Consider the following 16254-nt stretch of genomic DNA (forward strand, 5'->3'; position numbering starts at 1 on the left):
ACACGAAAACTTGAAGAGAGGATTTGAATCATGGACCTTGTACACTAGATAAAAGACCTCAGATAAACAACTATTATGCCATGTCTGAGTGGTTTTATACCTTATCTTAAAGTTCCATATTTTGTTGGGCACACAAGGAAGCACTAATTCTCAGCATTATGGGAACAAGAATATTATGATTTTTTCTCCTGTTTGCAAAGATTTTGCTGGTGTCTATGGGGTTGAGTGATTGAAACCTTAAAGCTGGTGTGTAAAAAGAAGTTAACCAATTTGACACTTGAGATGTAAGGGAGGTTAATTGTAGCTTGCATTTTCCCCTCTTTCTAAACCTGCAACCTGCAACAGATTCATATGGTATGGTAATTTGCATCTATGGGATCAGTTACGTAAACTACTAGGGATGGTAGTGTATTAGGAACCTAACAATTTAACTCTTCCGATAAGAGCAGATGACCTCTCAAATATTTACATCTTCTGCAATGAAGTAAACATGCTGATATTTTGATGCGATTTAAAAAACATTTAGAAATTGCATAAAGGGTCTATAGGATCCGTATGTTATTATGTTGCCAAAGCTTTCTTTAATGGCTAGCTTCAAATAACTGTTGGGAAGCAAGGTCATCACCCCTGTTTGTGTTACCATCATAATTTTGATGATATTATGGCTTAGTAATGTTCTTTCCTTGGAGACAATCCATATATTTATCATCATTGCTTTGTATTTGGCCCAGGTTTTTAGGAGCTCTGGCCTAAAAATGAAGGTTGAAGTTCCTATTGATTAAGCTAATTTGTGCAATCTTTCCCCTGAATAATAAGAGATGGGCTAACTGTATGCATCATTCGAGAGAAACACATTTTGGAAGCATACATCATACATCTTAGGAATTTAAAAAGTAATCGCGATTGCATTTTCGGTGACGTAATATTTATCACAATTATGAAAATAATAGATGAAATAACGGTAATCACGTTTATTGCGATTGTGAAATTTTTTAAAATTTTCATAATTGATCATAGAATAGGTTAATATAATATTATTTATTTATGATATTTAAAATAATTTATGATATGTTAATCTTATATTTACAGATTAAAATAAATTTTTTCATATATTTTAATTATATCTCAAAATTAATATGTTATAAAATTCATAAAAATATTAAAAAAAACATAAATAATGATTTTAGCATCTAGTTATACCTGTAATTTTTTATTATACCATTAGTTACAAATGCTATATACGACTATTTCTATGAATGATGATTTACACTTCCATTGCGATTAATAATAGTGACGAAAACCGGCATTATTGTTAAATACTGGCCACTATATCATGTCGCAAACTCTATTTAAATCAATGATATACCTATACTATTCCCCTTTCATGTTTCCTAACATTAGTGACAATAAATAATTAGCAACTTATGTAACCTTAGTGACAGTAAATAATTAGCAACATATGTAAGGCCAATGTATCAGCAATTCTCGGTCAGAGTCACACAATCCACTTATACGAGTTATTTTATAAACTACCATCATTTTAAAGGGCTTTGAATACTCAAGTAATTTCCAATCTTTAGAAACTCTATTCCAGAAGTAACAATAACTTTAAGATTTTCCCCCAATTTTCACCTTCTCTCTATCACTTGGACAAAAGCTCAGAGGTAATTATATCCTTGTTGCCTAACTACATATAAATTTTGATTCTCATATCATTATTTACTATTAATCATATTGGAAAACAAGCACATAGAGATAAAGATACACTAAAACAAAAAAAACAAAAAAAAAAAAATCCAACTGCAGCAAAGTTTCCCCAAAACAAAAAATCTCCATGAATGAGATGAAATAAGCACAACTACACAAACAAGAAAGGGCATGATTCGATTTTCCCTGAAATTGAACTTTGCATTAATTCACGTCAAAGAAGAAATACAATTGGCATTAAGGCGCTACAAACCATATTCTTTATGTTTGATACAAACCAAAAAGAGTTCAAAGTACTTACAAGTACAAATCAAATTTCTCCTCTGTAACCACTAGACCCAAAATAATCCCTTCTAGAATTTGCAATGGCCATGCTTTTTTGATGCTCTAACTTGGGGCAATCCTGGATACGATGCCCCAACCCACCACAATAAGCACAACCCTTTACACAACTTGCATTGGTGACTGCATCCACATTTTCCATTGGATCATTGAGCCGAACTAAGACAGGTGGAATCATCTGTTTGGCTTCTTGTAATAAGTGCTTAAAATGAAGAAGGGTTGTCTCACTCTGATTCTTGTTTATAAATGTGGTTGCAATTCCTGTTTTACCACATCTTCCTGTTCGTCCTATCATATGGAGGACATAGTTTTCAATTTCTGCAGCCATATCATAATTGATCACGTGTTGAATATCAGGAAAATCCAAAACCTTTGATGCAACATCAGTCGCAACTAAGACATCATTCTTGCCAGCTTTAAAGGATAAAATGGCATACTCTCTCTCTTCTTAGTCCTTGCCTCCATGAATAGCCACAGCTTCAACTCCTTTCAAGAGGAGATATTTATGAATGTCATCCACATCAGCCTTATTCTCACAAACTATTAAAACAGGAGGAGGGGTTTTTGTAGGAATTCAAGGAGGTAAACAATCTTCACCTCTTGCTTCACATACTCAACCTCCTAAATCACATCAAGATTTGCAGCTCCTACTCTTCCAACATCAACAATAACTGGCTTTACTAAAGCACTTCTGGCAAAGTTCTGAATTTTGTTAGGCATGAACAAAAGGGTTTGCTTTTGAGCTTTAAAGTGGTCAAACACTTCCATGATGTCATCTTCAAAGCCTAAATCCACTAGTCTATCTGCTTCATCCAATGCCAAGTACCTACAGAAGAAAAACCAATTGCTTGAGTATCATTATCTATCTCGAGGGAAAAAAGTTTAAAAGGCATACATATAATCTATGTTTTGGGGTTAAAAAAGCCAGCTTCAACAGATTCAACACAGTTGCTAACTTTGAAATTAAGTGCCAATATTAAAAAAAATGCAGAAGCACCTAAGATTACATAAAAGCAAAAGTACAAACAATCAATAAATGCAAACCAAAATTAATAACAAAGAAAACCAAAAGGAAGTACAAAGCCTTTTCCCAATAAATGTAACGCTAAGAAATTAACAAACGAACCAAAATTAAGCTCACTGTGACAGATTTGACACCATACAATATCTTTGAAAAGAAACGCAAGAAAAATTGCAACATAAAGCAGAATTAAAGTACACTACATGTTTTCACCATACATAAAGAAACGAATAGCACTACATATTTGCAAAAGTACAGAGAGATATTTAAACATGTGAGAACAAATAAAATGACAAAACCAAAGTAATAGTAGTTTGGTCCCCACACCAAGCGTCTATAGCATTTAGAATTTCTGATCCTGTCAAATGCATATTGAATCGAATATTTATTGAATTCATGATCATGAGACTAAAAGTAGCAGGTTAGCTAATTGACAATGGTGTTACCAAAAGCGTTGAAAAAAAAAATCATACCTGCAATTGTCTAAATTCATCTTCTTCTTGGCAAGCATATCTTTCAGTCTCCCAGCAGTGGCAACAACAATGTGAACCCCCTTCTTCAAAACATCCAACTGAGACCTGGTATCAATGCCACCAATATAAAACAAGGGTCTAAGTTCTAGATACCCGATACCCAGATTCCGTCATAGGTACTAAAAACTGCTCCACGACTTCATATGTCTGCCTAGCAAGCTCTTTCGGAGGACAGACAATCAACCCAAAAGGATCTTCTCCTGGAAGTATTGGCATCATCTTCTCCTCCTGCAATGCAATCATAATAAACGGAAGCACAAACACGTGTTTTTCCTGACCCCGTTAATGCAATACCAATCATATCTCTTCCAGACAAAATAAGAGGTAGGCCTTGAACTTGAATTGGAATTGGCTGCACAATTCCCTTTGCCTTCAACTTCTTCAATATTGGATCCGCAAACTTCATATCCTTAAAATTCTTAATAGGTGGAGGAATATCATCCCCATCAATAACAATATGTCATTGCTTTCGAATCAGATCCCTATCCTTTCTGGATATCTTTCGAATATGCAGAGGCGGTTTCCATCCAGTCAACAAGAGTTATGTATAAGCAATCCCTTTTCGCCAGTTCTCGGACTGACATAAGCGTTTTCCTATTGGATAAATGTTCAATCATCTTTTTTTCTTGTTGTACAACTTGTTCCATTTGACTGATCTCGGGCTGATCCTTCTTAAGCTGAGTTGCTTTTACGAGTAAACTAGGTTTTACTTCAACAAGATTGGATTTTTCAGTTTCATCTTCAAGTGCAGAAGACTTGCCCTTCCTTTGTAGGATTTTTTGAGCTTCCATGGCTCGGCGCTTCGCGACCGGAATATATTCAACGTAATCATCATCTTCCTCCATTTTTATTTTTCTGTATTACCCAAAAAAAAACCCTAAACAATGATGTTCTGATTACGGCGAAAAGGTTTAATAAAAAAATCCATTGGGTAAGTAATAAAGCATAAAACCCTAAAATTTTCCGTGCATTCAATAACGAAGCTATGCTAGAGAAGGAAAAGGCAGAAAGAAAGTCGAAATTAAAGTTGGGAATAAATACCTTTGTGTCTAGAACACCAGGCGGCAGCGGAAGGCGGTGGCGAGGTGACAGATGGCAGGTGGTTATTGCAGTGTCTGAAGGGGAGAGACGGGGAGAAAAAGGAATTGAAGGAGTTCTGTGATTCAAGGATGATATAGACATGAGGTGCGAAGCTACGTCGCGTTTTCTTTGCATATATGAAGATGGAGTCGAAAACCAACTTTACCATCTCTAGCTCCGAAGACCCAACTCCAAACTGTAGGGAGCTGTCCAATGGGCTGGTTCGGTCCAGGTTGGATGTGGTTTGAACTTTGAACTTATTATTTGTCAAGCCCGATCTTCCTGAGAGAGCGGGCCTCACGTCTTCTTCCGAAACGTCCTAAAGACTAAAGCCTACTTAGGTAGCAAAACCTAACCTCATGTATTGGTGTATATATATTTTTAAATTACAAGCATAGACAAACAAATAAATGTATCGATAAACTAGAATATAATTAAACAAGTTATATCTTAAGTTGAAACAAATCCATACATAATTGAATTTGATCATGAGATCTCATGGTTTTAAAGTTTCTTCCTTATCACTAAACCAAACTCTTATTGTATTTATGTATATTTATTTTGAATTAAACACATATAAACACATAAAAATTATAATATCATAATTTTTGTTGGCACATTAAATATGATTTTTTTTTAATTTTTGCCACTCATATATGATTTTTATTAGAGGTAATAGCACGTATGATCTCTAAGTTTGGGGTTAGATTTTATATTAGTCCCTAAACTTTGAAAATTTTTAATTGAGTCTTTAATTACTTAAACATATGTCAATGTGATATTTTCATTTGTTAGATCATCTAAATTGATTGTAAATTCTATATAGAATGACACATAATCTTTTAAAACTTTTATTATGTGAATTTTTTTGTTGTTTAAATAGATTACGTGAAATTTTTATAGTTTTTAAATAAATTATAAAACAAAAAAAGGCGAAAGACTAAAAAAAAAAACTTTGACAAGACAAAAAAAAACTCTAAAACAAAGTAAGTTTTACTATAAAAGAGAGAAGAGTCTTATTATTATTATTATTATTATTATTATTATTATTATTATTATTATTATTGTCTTATTTGTTCCAAATCGAAGGCCTTTTATTTTAAAGGAGGGAAAGTTTAAACAAAAAAAAGAAGAGAAAAGTTAATAGTATTGCAGGGGAATAAAATAAAAGCATATTTGGTCATGGATGGTGGTTATATTTATGAAAAAAAAAAAAAAAAAGGCATCTCACTGTTTTCAAAACTTCTCTTTTCTTCACCAACGATGGCTTCACCATTTTATTAGTCTTCCTAGTCGATTTGTAGTATCTTGACCCTCATGATAAGGGTGAAATTGTTCTTATGGATGCTCATGGAATATGCCTACTCATTGTGAGAAAAAAAGGTATTTTCTTTTTTTTTTTTCTATTTGAATGATTTAGCTTTAAATTCTATTTAGTGAAATGTAAAAAGAAATGGATTTTCTTTAATAAGTTATTTTATGATATAATTTGGATAAATGGGTATAGATTTGATTTCCATATAGTTTAAGAAGTTTTGATAACTTATTCGTGGAGGGTTCTGAATTCCAAGGCAACTCACTAATATACTTTTTCTTATTTTTTTGGTATTCATTTTTGCAATAACAAATGTGCTAAATTACCAATTTCAATTAAACCCAAAAAATTGCAAAGATTTTTTTTTTTGCTGGTTTATTTTTTTAGTAGACATTGCAAAAGTGTCTTTTGCTTTTTTATTTGCTTAGTGGACATTAAAAATTTTCACGTAATAAAAGTTTGGAAGAATATGTGTCATGCCATGTAAGAATTGTCATCAATTTAGATGATTTAGCAGATAGAGAGATCACATTGACACACGTTTAGGCAATTAAGGATTTAATTAGAACTTTTCAAAATTAGAAACCAATATAAAATCTAGCCTAAAGTTTAAGAAGCATGTGTGCTATTAACTCTTTTTATTAAAATTTTAAACCGTATTATTTTTATTTTTTTATCATATTATTTTCCTATTGTATTTGAACTTGTCAAATCTAATTTTAAGAAGGATTAAATATAAAAATGGCCCATATACCATACGTTTTTTGTCATTTGGTTTCCAAACAAATAAAACTTTTAGTTTGGTATTGAAACTTTCATTCCGTCATTTACTTTGGTACTTAAGATCAACGTTGTTAGTTAATTTGTTGACATACATGAACATTCAATAAGATGCTAACATGTGTCAAGTAGTTCAACTAACACCAAATCATCAATTTTCATATTAACATTAAAAGAAAAATTTTTTTAAATTCAAAAAAATTTTCTAAATTTTTTTTCAAAGAATTAGAAATATTTTAAAAATTTATTTAAAAAATTGAAATATTTAAAAATTTTATTAACATTTAAAAAATAAAAAAACTCAAAATTTTAATAAAAATCTAAAATTAAAAATTTTTTTGAAAATTTCATAAAATGAAAATTTTAATAAAAATAAAAATTTTCTTAAAATAAAAAAAGATTCACTGACTTTAAAAAATTGGAAATAAGAAAAATTAAATATTTTGAAAACAATTTAAAAATTTTAAAAAATTGTAAAAAGGTTTTTAAACATTACGAAAATTTTTCTTTTTTTGAATTTAAAATTTTAATTTTTTTATATATTTATTAAATTTTCATAGTTTTGTTATTTTTTGGATTTTTATTAAAATTTTAAGGTTTTTTTTTTTATTTTTAATCAGTAAATCAAGTCAACAATCTAATTATTTATAGTATTTAATTCTATAATTATTATATTATTTATAGTAACAATTTCTTTAGCTCTCAAATATCAAACTCTCTTTTCTTTTCTTGAATACTTTAGTCTTTTTTTGAAGCTGGCTCATCCCTTGGCGCTTTTACCTTGATTTTTTTTTTCTAAGGGAAAGATTTAAGTGAAATTTTTTAAATAAAGTTTGTGAAATTTTTTTATTCGAAATGATTTAATAAAAATTAAAATCAAAAATTAAAATCGATAAATTAAAAAAATTTGTTACAAAATTAAGTATGCAAAATTTGAAATTAGATAAATATTTTAAATAAAAAATTTGAAAAAAATTTTATTGTTGAATAAATACTCAATAATTTTGAATTATAAACTATAGTTTTAATAATTTTTCTACATAGTATTAATCCTCTAATTGAATTTTATCAGTTTATTAATTTTGATTTTAGTTTTTATTGAAAAATTTTTAATAAAAATTTAAGAAATTTCACTTAAATTTTTTTTTTTTATAAAATTTTTCTTGTTTTTTATACTTGAAAATCAAAGGCCACTGCCATGAAGTAGGAAAGCCCCCCCTCCAAAAAAAAAAAAAATGATTATCTATAGGTAGAAGAGTTTGGTTCAACGAGGAATGGTAAAAGAGTGAAATTATGCAAAAAAAAAAAAAAAAAAAGAAACCATTTTTTTAGATTGGAGGAGTGGATGACATCTGTTTTTTTTTTTTTTCCAAACAACGCTAAAAAAAATCACTAGCTTAGACAAAAAGAGAAAGACTTTTGGTGAAGAGAAAATATTACATAAGACAATTATATCAGGTCAATATATATATATGTATATATATATATATATATATCTATATATTTCATTTAAATTTTGTAATATAATAATATTATTAAAAAATTAATTAATTATTATAAAATAATTAATTAATTTATTAAAATAAATATTTATTATTTAATTATCACATATAATATGTAATAAATAATTAACATTTTTTGATAATGTAATTAAATGATATATTTCAATAAAAAAAATACGTTAACGTGGCATAATTGTTTTATACAACCTTTTCTTAAGAAAAAGAGCCTTTTCAATAGGAAAGTGAAAAGATAAGCAAGATACGAGAAGGGGATGGCTAAAGTTCTCATCTAGTAGGGCTTAATTTAAATATATTAAATTATAAAAAAAAAATAAACACCAATTTTATGAGTAAGACATCAGATAAATCTTAGGTTGGAAGCATAAAATACTATCTTCATGTTATAAAAAACTACAAATGCATAAGAAACCAATTAAGAAAATTTGTTACCAATAACAACAAAATCTTGAAACGATTTAACTTCTAATGAAATTTTATGTTTTTTTTTTTTGTTAAAGTGAATTGAAAAATTTTGCAAATAGACATAGAAGATAAAATAAAAGTAAAATACATATTAAAGCTCCAACTAAAGACATAATCGAGTTGAGTCAAGCCGAGTAAGTAAATTACAATACTTGGGCTTGAGTTTGAGCTCGACTCAAATATTGAAGTTTGAAACTTGATTCAAATTTGATCGAGTTTTATTTATCACGTTTAAACTCGACTCAAGATAAAATTCGAGCTCATTCGATATTAACTTATTACCTAATAAAAATTTACAAATTTAATTAATATGCTTGATCGTAAAACACAATTAGTTGATTTGGAATTTAAACTAAAACTTAAATTGAGATGTTTTTTTTATAAATAATGATATTTTCAAAATAATATCGTAACAATATAAAAAACTCAACATCAAATTAAAAATTTTTCTAAACATAAAAAAATTAGAAGTCTCAACCAATTAAATTCAAACAACCAAATCCAAAAATTCCTCAACATAAAAAATCGAAAGTTCTAATATCAAGATAACAATAGTTTCACTAAGGCAATATTAAAATTGTAAACAAAAAAAAGAAGCGTTAAAACAAGCACTATTATTGGCATATATTATTCAAACACTTTCTTTTTTTTTTTTTCCTTTAAGTAGTTAAAGTAAAAATAAACAACATTCAGTAGCTATGTTTTAGCCAAGGGGTGTAGCTAAAGGTTTAGCAAAATTACTCACTCAACCTTCAAATGTGCAATAGTAGTTCATATTTGGAGTTGACGCTTTTGATTTTTCTATGTAAACTGATGTTAATTGAAGGTAAGAGTAGGCATGTAGATACAACATGCTCAATTTACAAACAGTTATGTTGAAATGAGGCATTAAGGAAGAGTGCTAGAAAGGAAAAGGGTGGCTGCTAGGATGGGATGGGAAAAGAGAGAACAAAGACATCGTTGAAAGGGAGATTGAGGGAAAGGAAAAGCAAATGAGATTTGAGAAAAAGAGTTAAAGTGCTTAGGGTTATATATATATATATATATATATATATAAGGGTAAAATTATAAAATTTTAATTAAAATAATAAAAATATATATTTAAATAAAAAAACTTGATTAAGCTCATAAGTCGTTGGAGTGAAGTATTACGATAGTTGAATTTGATTTACTTCATAAATTGAGCTGCTCGAATTCAAGTTCGATTCGATAATAATCGAATCGAATTCGAATTTTATTTGAGTCGAACTCGAACAGCTTATAAGTACAAGTGTATTATTTACACTTTTAGCTCCGACATCTTGTTATTTTTGCATGTCTTGAAATTTAATATATAGTATATAATCAAACATATCTACACACATTCCTTTATTTGAAAATACTATCAAAGTTTGTACAAATCATTTTTCAATTTAAGAAAATGATATTTAGATATTGTTATAGTGGATTATCTCACATCCAATAAATTTTCAATTTCCTATAACTTTATATCTAGGTTAGACCCTTTCACTTACTGTCAATTGGTTTTAGGTTAGATGCTTAATATGTTATCAAAGTCAAAATTTTTTTTCCATTGCTTTTTCTCAATTTATCACGTGAAAGACTTTTTTCATCTTTGCCTACACGTGATGGGCTCCTATTAAAGTGGGTTATCACCTATCTAATAAATTTTCAATTTCCTATAGCCTTATATTTAGGTTGAGTTCTTCCACTTACTGTCAATTGGTTTTAAGTTTAATGCTTAACAGACGTACACTATAGAATGATTAGAAAGGAACATAAAAACTAGTTGTGACAATGAAAACTCTTTAAACTTTATCTAGAAAATACATGAGTTAGTTTTTTTTCCCAGTGAGGGTTTCATTTAGCTCCGCCCTTGATTGGATGGGGTAAAAAAAGTTTTCCTTTAATAATATAATAATACTAAATGAAAATATGCCAAAATTTGTTGAATATGTGATTCTTAAAGGTCAAGTGGACAACGTTTAAATTTGATCTTGGGAAATCTTTGTGGAAGAGATTGTTTACCTGAAAAACTAACTTGGAACAATCCCCACTATTTGTAAGCATAAACAAAGACTCAAGAGTCATGACAAATTACAAGCATTTATGGAAATTACAAACATAGTTAATTCCATAATTTGCCTAGACTAGCATAAGCAAAATAATAGCTGGAAGAGAGGAAATTCTCGACGAAATGGAACCATTTTCTCCTCCAAAAAGGATTGATGAATAGAACAGTCACGAAACCCAACAAGAACACGAGATATGTTACACCAAAGCTTGCGTAGAAGGCAATAAAATCAACTTCAAACCATTTCCCTTGTGCTTCATCTGAAGGAACAATTAGCAAGTATGGTGTCGGAGGGTTTGTGCAGCTTTTATTTAATGGCCGTCCACAAAGCAATGGATTTTCTTCATAACTACTCTCTTCAAATGTTGAAAATTGATTGGTGGATGGAATTTTACCAGATAAATTGTTGTGTGACACATTGAAGACTTCCAAACGCACAAGGTTGGTCAGCTCCGATGGGATTTCCCCACTCAAATAGTTGTAGGAAAGGTCCAAACTTTCTATTTCAACAAGCTTTGAAAGAGAAATTGGAATGGCTCCTGCTAATCGATTATGAGACAAGTTTAATGCATGAATTGAGGATAGGTTCCCCAATGCTACTGGGATTTTCCCTGTTAGATTGTTGCATGACAAATCAAGTCCGGACATCAAATATAAAAAGCCAGCCTTGTAAACGTCAAACCTATTTTTAGTGACAAAATCAAACTCAAATCGTGTTCTGAAAGCGTAAGACGGCTCAAGGTCAACAGAGATATATTTTAAGAGATTTCCATGTATCTCATAAGGTGGAGCAATAGAGAAATCAGTAGAATATTCTGGTGAATTGAGGATAGCTCTTTTTGCCTCGATCTTCCCAAAGGTGATATTATAGAAACATTGAGGTATTGGCCCAGAGAAACAGTTGTTGGAAAGATCCAAAGTGTTTATATTTGTCAATTGACAGAACAACTTCGGAATTAAACCCTTCAGATAGTTATTCCCTAATGAAAGGACTTTCAAGCTAGGGAGGTTTCCATTAATATTGTAGGGAATACTGCCAGACAAGTTGTTATCTCTAAGATTCAACACCTTCAGAGCCGAGAAATTGAAAAGTTCACTTGGCATTGATCCCCAGAATTGGTTCCCTTCCAAATTAAGTTGCTTTAAAGAATTCTGATTAAAGAAATAAGGCAAGGGTCCCTTGAAAAAGTTGTGAGAAAGGTCCAAGTATTCCATTGATAAAAGTTTCTCTTTACAAGGAAACTGACCTTTAAATAAATTCTTGTTCAGAGAAAGTATTTGTAAGCTTGTCAAATTACCAATCCAACTAGGAATTTCACCTTCTATTCGGTTGTTGCTGATATCAAAAACTTCTAATGACGAAAGTTCAACATTGTTTGGTAGAGATAGACTACCTGTGAATTGATTGTTTCTCAACTCTAGATACCGTAGCCGACTCAATTTAAAATGGGAAGAAAATATTTCACCATGAAATTTATTATGTGATAACCACAAGAGTCTCAAGTTGGTGCACCATGTAAGTAACTCCTTAGGTACTTCTCCTGAGAAATTGTTAGAGGACAAATCCAATACCTGTAACTTGCTTGTGACACAAATTGACGATGGGAGATCACCTTCAAAATGATTATTGGACAAATTAATCCACATTGCATTTGATAATATTTTTCCGAAGTCATCTTGAAGTTGCCCACTGAAATGATTGCTGGAGACGTCAACCAATTGAATATCTCTCATAGAATTTGCTGGGAGATGAAATTGACCAGAAAAAGAGTTTTCCCTTAGATTTAAAAGTTCCAACTCATTGTTGTTTTCAGCTAACCAGGTAGGGAACATACCACTCAAGTTATTGTAAGAGAGATCAATTGCTTTTATTCGATACTGGTAAAAGAGAAATTGAGGAGTGTTTTTCAGATTACAGTTAGAGAGTTTTAACGTCTCTAACTGAAACAATGGGCTTCGATGTAGATGTTCCGCATCTATCTTCAATTTGTCACCATCACAAGTAAGCATGATTGTCTTAAGCTTGGAGTGATTCATGAGTAAGCTAAATTTGAATGAGCCTTCAAAATGGTTGCCTCCAAGATCAATGAGACGAAGAGAAGTCATATTGTTTAGGCATTGGGGAATGATTCCCTCAAAACTATTACCTTTAAGATCCAACTCTTGAAGTCTATTTAGTTCACATATACCTGGCAAAGGAAGAAATTTAGAGGAATATTTACATGAAAACATTATATATAATTCAATGCTAATTAAAGTTTGTTGCTTTTGCAAAAAAAAAAAAAGAAAAAACAATTTAATCGCTATATATATATATATTCGCTACATGCCTTTTAGTATATATATTTAAGCCTTTTTTATTCTTTTTGCACCAAACTGAAAGTATTACCTGGAATTGGCAAAGAGCCATTAAAACCATTCCATGCCAAAGATAATGCCTTAAGCGAAGCCAGTTCCCTTACCGTAGAAGGAACATTCCCAACCAAATAATTAAAACTCAAATCTAATATCTCCAGTTTTGTTGAAGACTTCAAATCTATCGCCAAATAAACAAAAATAAATAATGGTATTAGAAATACTTGTAAAGGATCTGCCTACAACTACAACTAAACCTTCAAAACTTCAAAAATCTATAATGTATAAAAGAAAGGTGTATAGGAGTACAATGCACGCACAATAGAGTATCCCTACCTAACCGCTCCCAGTTAATTCTTGAGAGCATGACATGTGTCTTAATTTGCATTTTCGAGAATTTTGCTTTTCTTTTACAAATTCAAGTAGATAACTAACTCATTGCAGTGAGCGGTCAATTATGTCGTGAAGCAGTTCTAATAGAGGACAAAACCAATGAAAATGATAAGTATGAATGGCATTTTGGCCCTCACTGATGCGGCACGAGTGACTCCTCACTACATTGGGAGTCACCGAACCAAGTCTATAAATACGAAAGAGAGAGAATAGGTGAAAGAGAAGAAAGAAAATGTTGAAGGAGGTGAGAGCAATTAGAGTAGGAACCACATGGTTCCTTGGACTTGCTTGCTTTCCCCATTTCATTTTTTAAATAAGCCAAATGATTCTTTTGCAAAACACAATTTCTTAAAATATTTTTTTATAAGATTAATGTAATAAATAATTTTTAAATTATAATAAAATATTTAATTTAGTATTTAAATTTTAAAAATTTTTAATAAGTTACCTAAATTATAAATCTATTAATTAATATGATATTCATTTTTAAAATAATTAGTTTTAAATATTGATACATTAATTAATAGACAAATAACACTACAAGTATTATATTAATTAATAGATTTATAATTCAAATATTACATTCAATATTCAATATAATTTAAGGATAATTTATTGCATTAACTATTTTCTATAAGATTGAAAAAAATATTTTTTATAATGAAAATAACTTTACTTTTACAAAAAATTAACTTCCACTATGCATTTAAGCAACTTTGCATAATATCATGTATCAAAGGAAACATTGCATAGTCATGCTTTCACGTGTCAAAATTTTTATATCATACAATTTGCAATAATATTATTTACTTTCAAAAAACAAAATATTTATAAAACATGTCGAATACTCAAATCATATTTAAAAATTTCAAAATTTTTATCCATTATCATTAGTTACATTTCAAATGACCTATATATGTCCGTAGACAACTTTTTTTTTTATAATAATTATCGTAAACAGCTTTCATTTTTACTAAATTAGTAGATTAGTTTTTAAAAAGATTTGAATTTTTTACTTTACCATTTAAATATAAATAAAATTTAAAATCTAAAATTTTTTATTAAAAAATATGATTTTTTATTAATATTCAAAATTACTTTTAAAAAATTTATAAATATTTTAAATATTTTAAACTTTTTTAAATATTAAAAATTGATTTTAATACAACACTAAAAAAGAAAATTCAACCAAAAAAAAAAAAAGAGAAAGGGAAAGAATCGGGGACAAAGAGGAATGATTGAAAGGAAAGAGAGAGAAGGGAGAGGGGAGGGGGCAGGTGGCCGTTAGAGTCGATTGGCTAGCTTGGGGCAAATCGGGCTTGATTTGCCTTGGATTAGTGTTGATCTGACTCATTTCTTCTAGATTTCTATCTATTAAAAATTTTAATTTTTTTTATTTATTCAAAATTTAACTTTTTTTATTTAAATCAAAATATTTAATTTTTGTTTTGAATTTTTTGAAATTTTTTATACAATTTTTCATATTTTTTAAAACATTTGTAGCAATTTTAAAATAATTTTTCATCTTTTATTTTTTGTTGATGTAACAATGAATAATATGACGATTATTGAACTTTATTACATGTGTTAGGAATTTATTATATGTTTTGTCCAAACAACTACCTAATTAACGAAAATAGTCCCTAAAACTAAAGTGTTCAATGAAATGTAAGTTCAGATATTTAATTATGATTTTTATTCCATAAGTATTAAATTAACAAAAAATGTATAGTGTTTAAGCCAAATGAATATTTAATCCTTTCTCAAATTCATATCTTCAGCAGCAAATGATGTTCAACAAAAAAAAATTTACGTAAAAATTTTGACGAATAAAACCAAAGCCAAAGTCTACAAACCTATCTTCCTTAACTAGGAAGATCAAACTCAGCAAAGTAGAATAGAAACAAAGATGACCTTGCAATTAATATATTGCAATAACTATATTATATATATATATGGCTTTAAAATACTTTAAATATATTATTTATGTTAAATTTTGTTAATTTTTTTAAAAAATTCGATACATATAAAAAAATTATTATTTAATATCATTTAGTAACTCTGTTATAACTACTAAAAAAATCTTAATTTAACCACACTAAAAATCAAAACAAATTAATACTTAATATGATATTAATAACAAATACTAGACGTACCTTGGACAGGAAAGGATCCTTCTATGTAATTGGAAGATAGAATCAACATTTTAAGAGACGTGAGTGCACTTAAGGACCGCCAAGAGATATTTGAAAAAAAGTTAAAAGAAAGATCCAAAGTCTCAAGCTTATGCAGTCTCAACAAGCCACTAGAACCTGTAATTATATATGTATAATTACAATTATCAAATTAAGTAGTCGAATAAATTTCAAAAATACTATGTAATTGTAGCAATTTATTAATCAATGTACATATATTCATTTAGCAGGGTATATGTTATATAGCATTTAGCAGCATACCTTCCTTTTGAATCATATTAATCCAATACGAACTTAAATTGAAAATCCTTAACTCTTTAAATGGTTGGAATATATTGTGAAATTTAACTTAATATTTAAAATTTAAAAAATTTTAATGAGATATTTAAATTATAAATTTATTAATTAATGTGATACCCACTTTTAATGTAATTAGCCTTAAATTATGTACGTAACGGACAAATAACCCTTTTA

General features: G+C 29.1%; 1 protein-coding gene and 1 pseudogene across 2 annotated transcripts; both read right to left on the reverse strand.

Annotated features, from left to right (window-relative positions):
- Positions 1-1859: 1859 nt before the first annotated feature.
- Positions 1860-4781, reverse strand: LOC111293536 (DEAD-box ATP-dependent RNA helicase 35-like; annotated as a pseudogene). Its single transcript, XR_016343986.1, has 3 exons — positions 4645-4781; positions 3544-4458; positions 1860-2875 (listed from the first exon to the last, which is right to left on the reverse strand). The product of XR_016343986.1 is annotated as a DEAD-box ATP-dependent RNA helicase 35-like (transcript).
- Positions 4782-10891: 6110 nt separating this feature from the next.
- LOC111293532 (uncharacterized) lies at positions 10892-13564 on the reverse strand. Its single transcript, XM_089765164.1, has 3 exons — positions 13534-13564; positions 13227-13373; positions 10892-13026 (listed from the first exon to the last, which is right to left on the reverse strand). The coding sequence occupies exons 1-3, from the start codon at positions 13562-13564 to the stop codon at positions 10892-10894; spliced, it is 2313 nt and encodes a 770-aa protein (XP_089621290.1).
- Positions 13565-16254: the final 2690 nt, after the last annotated feature.

This window comes from Durio zibethinus, chromosome 8 (genome assembly GCF_047325235.1).
Source record: "Durio zibethinus cultivar Kanyao isolate XHJ-2024 chromosome 8, ASM4732523v1, whole genome shotgun sequence".
NCBI lineage: Eukaryota > Viridiplantae > Streptophyta > Magnoliopsida > Malvales > Malvaceae > Durio > Durio zibethinus.

Coding starts and splice junctions, on each gene's coding strand:
- LOC111293532 (XM_089765164.1), bottom strand. CDS start 13,564: ATGTCATGCTCTCAAGAATTAACTGGGAGCG. Junction 13,374..13,533: donor TCAAGAATTAACTGGGAGCG/GTTAGGTAGGGA, acceptor ATTTGGCGATAG/ATTTGAAGTCTTCAACAAAA. Junction 13,027..13,226: donor TGGCTCTTTGCCAATTCCAG/GTAATACTTTCA, acceptor TTCCTTTGCCAG/GTATATGTGAACTAAATAGA.